The sequence below is a fragment of the Zeus faber genome, assembly GCF_960531495.2.
Source record: "Zeus faber genome assembly, chromosome: 15".
Taxonomy (NCBI): domain Eukaryota; kingdom Metazoa; phylum Chordata; class Actinopteri; order Zeiformes; family Zeidae; genus Zeus; species Zeus faber.
The window spans coordinates 27,025,239-27,040,594 of NC_137194.1; the positions used below are offsets into that span (position 1 = coordinate 27,025,239).

The 15,356-nt window shown below is 43.3% G+C and overlaps 1 protein-coding gene across 2 annotated transcripts; it reads left to right on the forward strand.

Moving 5' to 3' along the window:
- The first annotated feature begins 2,586 nt into the window (after positions 1-2,586).
- LOC307240849 (SH3 and cysteine-rich domain-containing protein 3-like) lies at positions 2,587-14,200 on the forward strand. Of its 2 annotated transcripts, none has more exons than XM_080014734.1 (13): positions 2,587-2,874; positions 4,061-4,101; positions 4,381-4,459; positions 4,970-5,126; positions 5,439-5,536; positions 5,673-5,733; positions 5,979-6,076; positions 6,187-6,271; positions 6,503-6,552; positions 7,061-7,143; positions 7,311-7,362; positions 12,683-12,820; positions 13,292-14,200. In XM_080014734.1, exons 2-13 carry the CDS (start codon positions 4,094-4,096, stop codon positions 13,400-13,402), a joined length of 1,020 nt encoding a protein of 339 aa, XP_079870860.1. In that variant the 5' UTR covers positions 2,587-2,874; positions 4,061-4,093; the 3' UTR covers positions 13,403-14,200. The 2 variants fall into 2 exon arrangements, with proteins under 2 accessions (XP_079870860.1, XP_079870861.1); XM_080014735.1 differs by having other exon boundaries at positions 6,187-6,256.
- The last annotated feature ends 1,156 nt before the right edge of the window (positions 14,201-15,356 follow it).

Genomic DNA, 15,356 nt, shown 5'->3' on the forward strand with positions numbered 1-15,356 from the left:
AAGAAAACATGGAAATATTCAATAAACCCAAAACAAAACAATAAAGTTGTAAAATTGGCAATACACAACAAACCAAAAATAAAAAAATAAAAATAAACAACAAACCGATGTTTCAACATTCACGCTGTCAAACATAGGAAAGGGAAGTGATTACACCTTAGTTAGACCCCAACGAGATGTGATGAATTTCACTGAAAAGCATCATTCCAGCTAAACAGCAAAACATTGTTTATAATCAGAAATCCAGACGGCATGCTAACAGCTAGGCTAGCAGCTAAGCTACTACACTTTGTGCAGTGTTGTGGTGACAGCTGTCAGGCGCACAAAACCCCCTAAAGGAAAAACAAAGTACCGCGATCAAAGCCAAACGATCAAAACACGAAAAAGTGCCGCGCCAACCTGTGTCCGCAGCGTAAGGTCTGCTAGCGGGGGAGCTAACTCCTGCTAGCCGCAGTCCGGGGATCCGCTCCCGGGTTGGCGAAGTTTGGGGAGTCGCGGGAGAATCTGGAGTTAGCTAGCTAGCCCGCTAGCCAAGAGAGTGTTCGGGACGCGACGCGTATCTGCGCGGAGAACGTTGAATGTGAGAACGCAACGAGTCAAATCCAGTTCCTCTCCAAACCAACCCCCGTCCCGCCAGTTTAAAACGACACAAAGAGGAGGAACGCCTCAGTTTACTGCTCTCGTGTTAACGTTAGCATGCTAGCTGCGGTGAACAGCGGCGAAAGGTTCGACTCTGTTTTCAGATTCGGTTCTTGACGAGTCACTCGTTAAATCTCTTTTTTTTTTTTTTTTTTTTTTTTAAAAGATTCTTTCGATTGCGGTGACTCGGCCTCCGTCTGATTCAGTTGGTGTCAGGCAGGGGACGAGGCAGAACCGTCGCTGGGCTCCGAGTTGTGAAGGGAATGATGTCAGGAATCGTCGATTTTTTGTGAAATGCTTTATTTCTGCAGAAGAATGTAAACTATTCCAGCCTCGCTCCCCCAAAACGATTAATTGTGGCACTGGATACATGCAACGTGTGAATCACAATATTGACACATTCTGTGAAATGGCTAAAATGTGTTTAAGTATAATTCCGTCCAATTCAATGTGAGTTGCGTCAAATGCCTTTTGGCACATTTCCCTGCCGCTCATGTTTCCCCCTCCTCCAGTAATTACTTTGAACGTGTGAGTCGACGATTCACTTGCTCGCCCGGCAGTCGCTCGGGGGTCGCCCAAACGATTTCGTTCCTAGCGAACGAGCCGCCCCCGCGCCTCGCACCGGCCGCGGCGCAGCGCTGGCGCTGGCGCGACGTGCGCTCGGTTCTGGATGCGGAGCGTCCCGCGGAGGCGCCAACGCGTCCCGTCCGGGCGCCGCCGCCCAACCCGCCGCCGTCCCTGCGTCTGGTCGGCGGAAAAAAAAAAAGGAGTCGCACGTCCCCCGCTCCCACGTCCGTCCATTAACCGCTGCTTCACGGTTTCCCACCGTCGTCGTTGTTGTTGTTGTTGTTGTTGTTGTTGTTGTTGTTGTTTTCTTGCAGATTCCTTGTAAAAAAAAAATAAAAAATAAATAATAATGGAGTTTCGCACCGCACATGCGCAGTGGCCGGGCGGAGAAGCGCTGTACCCAGAATGCACCGCGACCTTTGTGGCGCTCCAGACGCGTCTCGGCGCCGTGATAAAGGACATGGTAATGAAGCGCGGCGATAAGGAGGCCGCGACCCGCGGCAGATGTCGCGCTACGACGGTGTACAATGGATTCATGTCTGACAACCTGAGCTTGTCAGCTTTTTTTTATGCTGGGGGGAGAGGGTTGTCAGGCCTAGAATGTATTTTAATAAGGTGGAATGGATTGATAAACAATTAAACATTGCGCAGCACAGATCAAAACAAATAGTCAGTAATTAAAGTACCCACCCGTGCACGAACAAATTACACACATACTTAAATATATTACATTTATTTTCATCGCTTAGGATTTGTAACTTAAATATAAATATATAGATTGGTTGGTCTTGGTACCAGGCCAAACTAGTGAATTCTAAAGGATATAATGCTTCTCAAAATACGTTTTAAAGAGCCCTTCTAAAGATACAACTATGATTTTTGGTGCTTGACATAAAAAGAGGAATAAGAACACTTGCTCTTACTCCAGCATTTTCTTCAGTTAAATTTGCCCGCACAAAAATTTGTTGTTCCGGGGCTTTTCCACGGGTTATTCTTTCTCTATGCTTCTCCTTGATTCGGTTTCTTCTTCTCTCTGGTCTTCAGGTCAGTGAGCGGCCAGGACAAAATGTAGGGTTCACGCCAGGGATGTGTGTGTGTGTGTGTGTGTGTGTGTGTGTGTGTGTGTGTGTGTGTGTGTGTGTGTGTGTGTGTGTGTGTGTGTGTGTGTGTGTGTCGTGTTGTTTGTGCATTGTGGGGCAGGGGGAAAGAGGGGTGTGTGTGTGTGTGTGTGTGTGCAATGAAGAGAGAGAGAGAGAGAGAGAGAGAGAGAGAGAAAGAGAGCGAATAAGAGAGAGGGAGACAGAAAGTATCTGATTTCCCATCGTCATCGGTCCTTAAACTGAGGTCCCCAGCTGTCTCCAACAGTCACTTTGACGCCTGAGTACCCAGCCACACACATACACACCTACCAATGAACACACACACACACACACATATACCGCAAAACACACACACACACACACACACACACACACACAGATACACACACTGAAAAGCCTTTTGTAAATGACATTAGAGGGAATATACTTGAAACGAAAAAGGGCCTGCGCTGAGGAGGTTGTGGAAGTGGAGCTCCAAAGGCCTAAAGCAAAAAGAGAAAAGTTGGCCGCCTGATTTGCTGGAGCCCCATATCCATCGGCTAGAAAGGAGCTAATCTGTCCACAAAAGGTGAGGAACTAATTTGAAACTAGGTTCATCACCACTCCCGATTTTAGGTTTAAATTACTTTAAGACAACGATTCAGTGTTCATTACTAGTTTCGGTGATTTGACTGCCAAATTAATGTTACATTTATCGAGTGGCGGCTGAGTGCTCCTTGAGTTTGGGATTTAATTACACTTGGATATAGATCTTGGGTTCCCAACGCATCATATAGAGAATCTTATAAACAATTTTCTTTTTGAAATAGTTTATAGAATTCCTACATTTGGTTCCTCGGTCAGGGGCAACCCAAATTTAGCTGCGATGAGATTTTTTGACACCACCCCAGAATAGTCTTGACCCAAAGCAGTCCTCCCAGTGTGTGTGTGTGTGTGTGCATGCCGCTCTATGTGCAACCCTGTATCACGATTTTTTGTCTCATAGTCACGAAAATGAATCTATTGAATCCTGTAGATACAGCTCTGACTCTATCTAGTACACATACATGGACGCATCAATATGCATCTGAAATTCCTTTGTATATGTGACATGCCAAGGTGTTTGTGTCAGTTGTCAGTCAGGGTGCCTGCCGTGCCCTAAACCACTATTCTATTTGTTATTGTCGATTAAAACAGGGAGGATAAGAATGATATTTAAGTTTTGCAGCTTTATAAATGTCCTCATAATACATCCAGGAACATTAAAACACGGCTCTCAGAATAGATTCTCACAAATGTGCAGAAAAAAACACGGAGAGAAGTTGCCCGTAATTCACTATTATATATTATGTATTATATATTTTCTCTGGGAAAAAAAATATCAAAACAGTAAATAGGATTTAGAGTTTAAAAAACATTGCAAATTAAATCTTTATTTTTTAAATAAATAAATAAAAGTATGTTGGTAAGATGTGTGGAACACAAAATGATGCTTGTAACCAATTTATACGTATTCCAAACACATGGTGTTCTCATGAAACATCGCAGAAGCTGCTGAAACTATATATATATATATATATATATATATATATTTGCATTTCAGTAAATACTATGCTTCAATCAATAACAATAATAATTATTGATAAACCCTCACAATGTCATAATTTCACAATGTCAATCAAAGATAAATCAATTATCCTGTCAGAGATTTTGCCAGAGTTTAAACTTTATTTATATTTTTCCAAGTAAAGATAAATAATTTCCTCCCCGTCTAGGTGGGACAGTGTTAGCAGAGGTCACAGCGCACCATGGACGGGTGAGTAAAGGCTCTTATTTCTCAGCTCAATACATTCTCCATGGGGGGGTAACTTTAGCAGCACTTTTTGGGTGCGGCCTGACGGAACACTCTCTTTATACCACGTTCAAATTCTGGTCAGGGTGATTTCCCAGCAGCAGTACCAGTGACACACTGCAGCAACATCTTTAAAATGACGTTACATAGATTACAGTAACCTAACTATTCTCACTGTGTGTGTGTGTGTGTGTGTGTGTGTGTGTGTGTGTGTGTGTGTGTGTGTGTGTGCATGCATGCCAGGGAGGATGACAAGCACTCTCTGGATATCCATGACAACCCCCCAGCTCCAGACAATGTAGTGAGGGAGGAAGGAGACACTGTGAGTGACAACCTGTCGCCGTTAGCAACACTCTGCCTTTCCCTCTGGGCCCTAAAATAGTCCCCAACCGGGGCTATTGCAGAACAGCAGCAATTAGTCTAAGTTGAGTACTTCAACACTTTTTCCTCAAATCGAATGTTGAATTCCTGACTTCTACCGGAGCATTTATACTACTTATGAATAGAATAGTGTTCTTTTACCGTCACCAAATATGACTATGGTCTTTCACTTTTGTTTTGTGTGCAACAAGTCTTACAAAGAGCTAAGCAAAGTAGGGAATTCCTAAGGAAATAAAAGTAACTTAGAAAGTATTTAAAAAGTATTTTAAGAGTAATCAGATGCCTCATAGTCATTTCAAGACAGCCGCTTGAAGACAAAAATGGGACGCAATTAAGAGTCATGTCCCGAAACAAAGCTATTAATACAAAAGCAACTTTTTCATATTGTTCAAATTCTTGATTTCATTCCCAGGAGTCACGGTTCATGCTAGTAACATGTTGCATTCTCCAGGTCTACTTCATATATGAGGAGGAGGTGGAGGTGGAGGAGAAGGAGCCAGAGCCTCCTCCAGAGCCCATTCTCCGGATCAATGACAAACCGCACAAGTTCAAGGACCACTACTGCAAGAAGCCCAAGTTCTGCGACGTCTGTGCTCGCATGATAGTCCGTACGTGCAGCCTGGCTTATATCTCTCCCCAAATAAGCACTAACACAACTTTTCACCGAGAGATGGACTGTCAGAAAGCAGCATCCCACTGGGGGGTTCTGGTCTCTTACCTAAACAAACATTCTGTTGTCATGGACTACATCCTCTTTTAGAAGAAATTCTACTATGCAATAAAGCATCTCATCTCTCTTACAGATTAATATTCTATACATATTTCCTGAAAAACAACAATTGTTACCCTTTATTTTGCATACGCTGGATACATGAATACATTCTTACTGTTGCTTTCGCACCTTTCCTATTATATTCCAGTGAACAATAAGTTTGCTCTGAGGTGCAAAAACTGCAAGACCAACATCCACCACTCATGCCAGTCCTATGTCGAGTTCCAGAAGTGCTTCGGCAAAATTGTGAGTACATTTCTTTCCGTTTGTGGCATTCAGATAGAAAATATATATACCTGTATATTTTTTAACAGAGTCTAGGTCTGTTATTTTTTGGGGGAAAAGCGGAGGTTGAAACTGTAGAACATGTCTTCCTCCACAGCCTCCTGGCTTTAGAAGAGCCTACAGCTCTCCACTGTACAGCAGCGACCAACCAGACCCAAGTGAGAACACTGTTAGAAATAGAAAACAATGCAAATGTTCAAATGAGACTCAGCACGCCCAACCTGTGTCCAACATAAATGGAATCCAGCATTAAAACATAATCAAACACATTCAAAGATCTACCTGATAAAAGAGGCCCTGCGACCTGTGAATTATTTTAGTGATTTTCTTTCTTTGTTTTTTACATAACCGTTATGTAATGTGCACCAGTGCACCTGTCTGACCTCTCTGTCCTCTGACGCAGCCAACCCGAATAGGAACGACCCCGTCTTCGACACCCTGCGTGTTGGCGTCATCATGGCCAACAAGGAACGCAAGAAGAACGACAACGACAAGAAGAACGTGAGAGTGAAATGCACTTTTGAGAAGAAACGGTCATTAATCTCGCTAATTAATCAGAGGAAATCCAAAGTAAAGCCCTGTGAACATGATGTGCAATTCTTCTTCCCCAGATGATGATGATGATGGAAGAGGAGGAGGAAGAAAACCAACAGCCCAAAGAGAACGAGGAAGGAGGGGAAGGTACGGAGAGGAGAGGTACATTAAACTAACTATACATAACGGAAAAAAAGACAAAAAACAACATACATTAACTTACATTATGAAGCCAAGATGAAGTCAGATACACTTAAAAAATTAAGCTTAAACTTCACAAAAACTGGGCAATTAATAAAAAGTAGATTGAATAATATGAATATATACCTGAACTGAATAAGAAAAAACACTATAATAAGTGAAATGATTCTCTTCTCACTGTGTGATGTGTAGGAAAACCTGAAGATAAGAAGGACAAAGGAGGAGACAAGGCGGACGAAAAGGTAAGAACAGACTTAAACATTTAAAACAAATTTGAACCTTAAACGTACTTCCAACACACTTCCCTCATCACTATCTCATCAGGTCAAAACAGAGAAAGTAGCGTCAAAGTGATACGGATGTATTCATCTGAGTAAATATTTGTTTGAGGGCTTTTCCAATCGTCTACTCTTTGTTTTTGTGGTCATATTATTATTATAAAAGGTTAAAGTGTACAGATAGCACAGAGCTTGGTTATGTATCGATGATTGCTTTCTATACCTAAATGCTGATATAGGCTTTTACAGAAACCTTTTCTTTCTTAAAAACAGAGTCTAGGTCTATATAAAGTTTTGTTTAAAAGAGGAATTAGAATAAATTAATCATTTATTCCGGCATAGTTTCTCTTAAGCTGCTGTGCTTCGCTACTGAACACACATAAATAGTCAATCTATGTCTGAAAGTCATTATGTAACATATTATTGAAAAAAATCAAATTGTAAACTAATTAAACTAATTCTCTGTCCACAGAGCAAGGGAACATTCTCTCAGTCCCACTACTACCTGGCGCTGTATCGCTTCAAGGCCATTGAGAAAGACGACCTCGACTTCCAGTAGGTTCCAAATGCCACACACACACTTTTATTATTATCATATATTTATTATTATAACCTTAATTTTAAATTGATCACAGTAATTCACTGTGTGTGTGTGTGCTTGTGTGTGTGTGTGTGTGTGTGTGTGTGTGTGTGTGTGTGTGTGTGTGTGTGTGTGTGTTTAGTCCTGGTGATCGCATCACAGTGCTCGATGACTCCAATGAAGAGTGGTGGAGGGTGAGTCAGTATAGTTTAGTTATACTTCATTTCATTTCAGTTCTTACTGTGCCTTAAGCTGTCTTCAGACAGCTCCACTGAATAAAGCCGAAAGCGCTATTTAACCATCCAAGTCTCAACTTGGCCCTGACAGACTGTGATTGGGCAACTATGGCACCCATTATAAGGCCCGCCTCCCAGTATATATACTGGGTCACCGCCTGTCATACTTCCCCCGACATATTAGTCAGCTCTAGAACGGACCGCCTCTGGCCCAGAAGACGTCTCAGCATCCCCCCGCTGACTGGATGAGGGGCTGGAGCAAGAATCCTTTCCACCATCCTTAGCAGCCGCAGGCCTCTGTGGTGAAGGGCACGGAGGACCTGAGCCGCTACAGAGAGGGGATTCGTGCTGCTGACCATCTACTCGACTTGGAGCTTTAGCACTAAAAATAATTATGCTGTACCAAGTCCCCTGCCAGCGAAAGCTGTGCAGTTAATCTACACAGAAGACCCCCACACAGTCTTTATTCCCCCTCCCTCCCTTCCTCCATTGTGTCCAGTGTGTTTCCCCAGTATGTTTATTGAGGCCCCCTGTCCACTCAGCGACATGAGCGTCATGGCCGAAGCGAAAATGTGAGCCCGAAGCCTTAGGTGAAGCCAATAGATGTCATCAAGCATATGAACACAGGTGCGAGCCTCCCTGCCGAGAAAATTTGTGGGCGAATCCACCTTGGTTCCATCGCTCCCAGCAACCACAGCATACCCCTCTGCTTGTGTGAGCGTATGTAGATGCGCATGCATAGTCTCTCTCTGGGTAGAAAGGGCGATTTGAAAGGGCTATGCACTGCAGTTCTCCCTCCATGCACTGGCGTTTGCTAGAGTCACACTGACCGAAGTCTTGGACTCAATGTCCTTCATCCTGAAATAGAAATTCAGTCCTTGCTGGAGAAGGGCGCCATTCTCCAGCAAGGACTGAATGAGTGGACAGGGAGAGAAACTGCAGTTTTAAAAGCAGTTTTCATTGATCCAAAAAACCCCCATCTCTTCTCTAAGACCAATTCTAGACCTGAGAACGCGTACGAGTTTTGTGTTCTCCTATTCAGTCTCTCTTCCCCCTAAAATATTCACTATTTGTATGGAGGCAGCTATTGCTCCTCTGCGCACCCAGGTAATAAAGGTTCTGTCATATCTGGATGATCTCCTGATAATAGCATTAATAGTGAGAGAGTTGACACACTCCCACACGGGGGCGCTGCTCAACCATCTCCACAGCTTGGGGTTACTGGTAAGTTGGAAAAAGAGAGCTCTGGTTCCAGCCCAGCGCACTGTTTACTTGGGTCTCGATCTGAACTCCAGGTCGATGTGTGCACCACTGACTCTGACAAGGAGGCTGGCTGTGGTCTCTGCAGCTTCCGCGCTGTCTCTATGCAAGGTCACTGGGGGGTTATCACATGTCGGGTTATGGTCCTGCTTGGTCTCATGGCGGCTGCCTCAGCCACAGTCCCACTGGGTCTGTTCAGGATGAGACCCTTCCATCCATGGACCTCTCCCAGGTTCTGGCCATTACACGGGAGTATCGAGACGGCCTGAGGTTTTGGCTGACCTCCGGCAACCTCATGAAAGGGGTCTGGCTGGGCCCAGCGACACTGGGTGTGGTGATTAAAACCGATGCCTACTGTAGGCCAGGGCTGGGTGGTCAGCGGGCACTGGGGTTCCCATGAGACCCAGAACATCAAGTTGATTATCTGGGTCTCGTGGGCCCCCTGTGACAAAACAATAAAATCTAAAATTTTGGTGACCCACCACAGACTTTAGGTACATTTGGTGGCTTTGGACTTTATCTTTTTTTGCATCATTTGGAAGTGAAGAATTAGAGCTTCAAAACAAGGTGTCACTTGTGCAAATAAAGCAAATATTTTTTAAAGCTATGACTTGTTAATGACCAGGGTGCGGCAAACTGTGATTCTGAGATAATCACCTTCAAAGTTTTCCCTCACACTTGGCTTTATTCAGTCAGCTCCCAGAATGCAAATGGACAGAGGACCAACACAGCCACATGGCCACTTGACACCCTGCTGAATAGGGACTTGACACCCTGCTGAATGGGGACTTGACACCCTGCTGAATGGGGCAATCTCTGCATTGTTGTCTCTTGTGTTTATAGGGAATGTTGCACAGTGTCATCGACACACACATCTTTTGTTTTTAAAAAGGCTTTTATTTAACAGTAAGAATATAAATTTTTTATGAAAGTGGAATTATTTAGGAATTTAAAAGTGCGGACAACACAACAAAATGTGGAGTCTATCGATAATATGAATCACTGTATATCAGCCTTGTTGTGTCATTTAATATATTAATGTGCGTATGCCAAATATCTTCAAAGTTATTGAAGTTATTTTGTGGGCTAACCCCAACCCTACTCCAGCTACACTCTGAGAGCCTGTGTGGGGCCTCTTTTAATTTCCTTTTGGCCCCTGGCTGCATTTGCAGGTAAACTTGAGAATCTTGTCCATTGCTCCTTGGTCATAATCTGCCTCACCAACTTCAAAGGACTTAATCACGTCATCAACTTCTTCCGTTGTAACAACAACGGGTGTGTCATCGGTCTTCTCCTGTGGTTCTTGAAAATATTGTCTTTCATCATCACATTCATGTCAAGTCTGGGATAACGCGGTATTAGTTTCAGCATCACTGTCGTTCTCTGTGTCGCTGACGGAGAACTGACTATATCGTGGAAAATGAAGTCCAGTACGCGCTGCTTACACTGACTTGGATCACACTGGTCAGATTAAGGTCCGCGATATGATTTAGATCGTCCGACACCCGCTTCTCGTAATCCAAAACACCAAGGAGTTAAAAGTTTTCACAGACAAGTGAAACCGGATCCTTGTCTTGTTTACGGAAGTGACGTCAGCGTGACTTCTTCGTTGGTATACGTTGGTACACGCCCCCTCCACAATGATGTCTGTATGTGTAAAAGTAGTACGATTTAAAGGTTGAACTCTATCAAAACGGTTTCACATTGTGACTTCACATCACATGGAATATGGAGGAATAATCTTCACCTGGACGTTTGCTTTAAAGGAAACAATCTCTGGCGTCAGTCAGCGCTGTTCAGCATCTCGGTAAGTGAACTGTGTTTCCCCATGTAATATAACGGGAATATCTAACTCAACGGTTTAACATTTTTCTACTATATATAAATCAAACTCGGTTTTGAAAATACGCTGAGAGACGTTGAGAGACATTGAGAGAATCTGGAAAAATCTACTTTTCCTTCTAGAAAGGTTTTTCAACTTATTTGGCTGCTTCTGGCGATTTTAGAAATGCGCGACAATACCCGTTTTGCTGTGGTGGGTCACCAATGTGTTGGAGGCAGTGTGGTTGGTCCTGTTACACTTCGCACTGCAGGTGAGGGGACACCATGTCCTGATACGTTCTGACACAGCAAAGATTGCTTATATCAATTGCCAGGGTGGTGTCCGCCCCCTAGCCATGCATCAGGTGGCGTCAAGGATTTTGTTGTGGGCCCATTCCCACCTCTGTTCCCTGTCAGCATCTCACATTCAGGGCAGGCCTAAACCTGGGAGCAGACTTGGCGTATTCTTCTGCTGGTCATGAACATGATCTGGCATTGATTCGGCAAAGCAGAGGTAGATCTGTTCACTTCATGAGACACATCTCATTATCCTCTATGGTACTCCATTCAGAACGATGGCCCCCTATTGGGCCACGATGTCCTGGCTCACCGCTGGCCTCTGGCTCATCTGTATGCATTCCCTCCCCTCCCACTGGTTGCAACTGGTTCTGGTCGCCGCTTGGTGGCCGACACAGACTTGGTTTGTAGACCTGAGGTCCTTCTTCGGTCGGACCTCCTGAAGCAAGCAGTGGGGGAAATCTTCCATCCCGCTCCCCACCAGTTGAAACTGATTGCCTGGCCCCGAGCGGGACCGGCTAAACGAAGGTTTATCCATTGAGGTGGTGGAAATAACTCAGAGCCCCGTCAACGAGAGCACTTTCGCATCCAAATGGCTGGCACTGGTGTGTGGCACATGGAGATGACTCATTAGCGTCATACCCAGTTTCCTCCATGATCTGCATGAAAGAGGCTTGGCGCCTTCCAAACCTCTTTGGATGTGTGGATGGCAAGTCACCTGGCAGTCACAGTTTGGCATCCAGGTCTATGCAAGGACCCCGCCAGTTACGCCCCGCCGGTACGCAGTTGCTGACTCCGAAATGGGATCGGGTTTTGGTGTCGAATGCCTTGCAATGAAACCCAATTCAGCTTTTCAGCCCAAGAACATAAAATCAGGAATCAAATCAACCACGATTGATCTCCATTTTCTCCTACTCCCTTTCAGTCAAGAGGAGGACGAGAGGCTGCATACGCTGTGCCCTCTCCGGGCGCTCTTGGTCTATGTGGAGCACAGGCTCACTGTGCGCCAGTCCAAGCCAACTTTTTGTCTGTTAGGAATCTCAGACGATCGGCAAAGCCCTGTCCAAAGAATGTCTCTCTCACTGAATAGTGGAATCAATTGGCTGCCTCATGGGTGTTGTTACGGGCGGTTTCGGTAGAGGAGGTGTTTAGTTCTGCTTCCTGGGTTAAGCCACACATGTTCACCAGATTCTACAGTCTCGACATGACAACATCAGCACTGGTGCAGGCTGTTTTGACAGCTGCCAGGTCTCACCTCGCATACAGAGTTTTGCTATGTGGTTGAGAGTCGTTACGCTCAGATGGCATAAGCTCAGCTGTATGTGGAATCATGAGCATTGGGGAGGGTCTGGATGGGTGGTAATATAATTTACCTCCACACCTTGTGGATTAATTATTATAGGGATTGGGGTTTGAGGTCACACCTGTCAGTTTTTATACCAATTTCTACCCATCAACCTATTAACTAGTGGCACTGTTGTGGAGCGCTGTTGGCACCGTGCTCTGGTGGGTTATTTTCCCATTAGGGGCCTTTCTGTGTGGAGTTTGCATGTTCTCCCCATGCTCATATGGGGTTTCCTCCATTTAATATCAGTAAGGACTCCCACCAAAACCATGCACACATCATTGTCTGACCACTGCTCCTGGCTGCCCCCCCAGGGGAAGGACAAGCCAGGATGGGTCAAATGAAGAGGCCAAATTTCACCGGCCACCATCCAAAGCATATTTATGTGTTGTAGAGTGGCATGTTGTGTGATCAGTACAGATTCTTCTTCTTAACTATGTATTGCTGTACTTCCTCTGTGTGTGTATATTATTTCACCTACTCTTACTCTTTCACATAACATTTGACTGAGCTGTGTGTGTGTGTGTGTGTGTGTTTGTGTGTATGTGTGTTCAGGGCAAGATGGGTGAGAAAACCGGCTACTTTCCCACCGACTACCTGATAAAAGTGCGTGCCTCAGAGCGAGTGTTCAAGGTTATGCGCTCCTTCGTGGGGAACAGAGAGATGGGACAGATCACGCTGAAGAAAGACCAGGTGATCACTGCATAAATTACGACATTTGGGAGCATTGTTTTCTTCACTAGCATAAAAAGATAAAGTCACTGTACACCTTTTAGTGACAATATCACAGTAATGAAAAAGGCAAATTAATAATTAACTGATCTGTTTTATTCTGTGTATTAGCAGAGAAAAACAACCCCAATAAAAGAAAATAAGTCAAATGAAAATAATAATTGCCAAATATACACAAATACGCCGCAAAATATCATAATAGAAGTAGTCAAATATATAAAAATATACTCACTATACCAATGCAACTCTATGCACAGGACAGACACAAAATTGTATTGATTAAATTCTCTCTGCATCTAGCTCAAATTGAAAAATCTCTATTTACAAAAGATAAAGGCTGTGCTGCATTGTTCTCCATCACAAAACACCACAGCTACACCTCACTTGTAGCTTCTTGATATTAAGTTGTGGGCGCTCTTGACTGTTTTGTAGATCGTGGTAAAGAAAGGGGACGAGAAGGGCGGCTACCTGAAGGTCAGCACTGGACGGAAGCTGGGTTTCTTCCCCGCCAACCTGTTGGAGGAGATCATCACAGTGACGTGAAACCTGCAACACAGGTTTCCCCTCAGTGTGATTATTATTTTTTCTTCTTTCCTTTGACACAGAAAGAAGAGATCTGACTTATGTTGTATATAGGACAGTAATTAAGCCACCAATGTGCCTTCAGAAGCCTCAACACCCTCAAACATTAAATTAATCATTACAGTCAATCATTGCTCCCTATACTATAGGGGAAAAAAACTGTCTCACAACACACAAAGACAGCGAACAGCAGGGTTCATAGGTTGGTTCTTTGAATAATAACACATATGGGGCATACTCTAAGCAATAACTATAAACAAAGCCCTGTGTGATAATAGTGATGGTGTCCCAAGACAAAAAGAAAAAGATTCAATTTTGAATCCATCAATGCATCATGGTTTGGGTTATAACTTTTCTGGACTCTAGCCATCGAATTAGTGCACTTATAGAAGATGATTGTCAAATATACAGGCTCTTGGTGGAAGTAGCAATTAATTTCAAAACTCCATTATCCCCATGTCTCGAAGAGATTTCAGTCTTTTAAATGTAGTGTCTGTAAATTGCAAAAATTGTTATCTTTTGAATATGAAGATAACAATATAAACAATATGAGTGATGATTAAGAAAATAAATCTAAGCACTTTTCATACAGCTCATACAGTATGATATCTTAAAGAACTTCCTGCCAAGTAAGGGTAAATCTGTCATGCCTTTTTACTTTTCTTTAAAGGTTTATTTGAATTATAGGCAGGACTGTTGTTGTTCTGAATCATACATGAGTGCTTCCTTTTTAAAAAATAAAACTGCATTACACTATCATTATAGAAGTCCTTGTGTGTTTGTATTTAAGCATTATAAAAGTTATGAACCTCATGTATCAAGTATCATCTCCATAAAATAATATTTTTCTTTCATAGCGGACATGTGATTATCCTTAATTATATTGTTATAGTTGAATCACATAGCCTTTCCTATGTTTATACTTTTTTTGTAGTATCAACATTTTATTTGTAGATTTTTTCTTTTAATGAAAGAATATACAAAATATTTAAATCTTAACTTCATTTAATTTAAACTTACATTAAGAAAAACAATATTTTGTATTACAATTTATTTTGACACAAAATACTTCTGCTTCTGCTGATTCCCATGCCTATGCCTTGATGAGAGTTGATTTAGAGCGCCACCTACTGGTAGAAAATATATTCTCTATATAGAACGAACCGAAGAACCTTTCGCAGCAAACATATTCAATATTATTACTGTATGTATTGTTGACCTTCGAAAGTTTGCCTTGTAATAAGATAATTGCATGAACTGCTTGATAACAATACCGTGTGTTGATGAATGTTATGTGGTATACCTATTATAATCTAAGTTGTTGGTTTGTTTTAACATGTATGGGAAGCCTCGCGGGTGCAGGGCAGCAAAAACTTGGTTGATACTCATTGTGTTCCTTTCCATGGAAATCTCTAGTAAAAGGTGTTTTTCATGGTTTTTATTCCACTTCACCAACACATTATACAATCCATACACCATTGTGAGAAAAAACATTTTAAGAACCAACAAATAAAAACATCAAAGCCACAAACGGTTTATACGCGATACTTGACATAAAACATACAATGAACCATAAGCAAAGCCCAACACTTACATTACCCCCAAAACCATACGCCAAATCCAAACCCCCTTTCCACCTCTCTAGGGCAGTGTGCTGTCCCCATCTCCCCACATCTGCCCTGATCCTCCCTCTCACATCCAATTCCACCTTCCTCATGACCCCTCGACTCTGCAATCCCGCAGGCTTATAAGGTCCTGCCTGGCCACCCACAAGACCTTTTTGAAGAGGCTTATGGGCAGCCAGAGCAGGAAACCTTCCCTCCTATTCCCCCCTCTACCCACACCCCTCTCCACACTGGCCCGGATAAACCCTCTCTTCATCCTACTGAGCAGCACTACTGCCCTCGCCCAAACT

What these genes read in the sequence shown, in the direction of transcription:
- LOC307240849 (XM_080014734.1), top strand. An exon ending in CCAATGAAGAGTGGTGGAGG is followed by an intron (nt 7,363 to 12,682) that starts GTGAGTCAGTAT and finishes ATGTGTGTTCAG; the next exon opens with GGCAAGATGGGTGAGAAAAC. An exon ending in TCACGCTGAAGAAAGACCAG is followed by an intron (nt 12,821 to 13,291) that starts GTGATCACTGCA and finishes ACTGTTTTGTAG; the next exon opens with ATCGTGGTAAAGAAAGGGGA.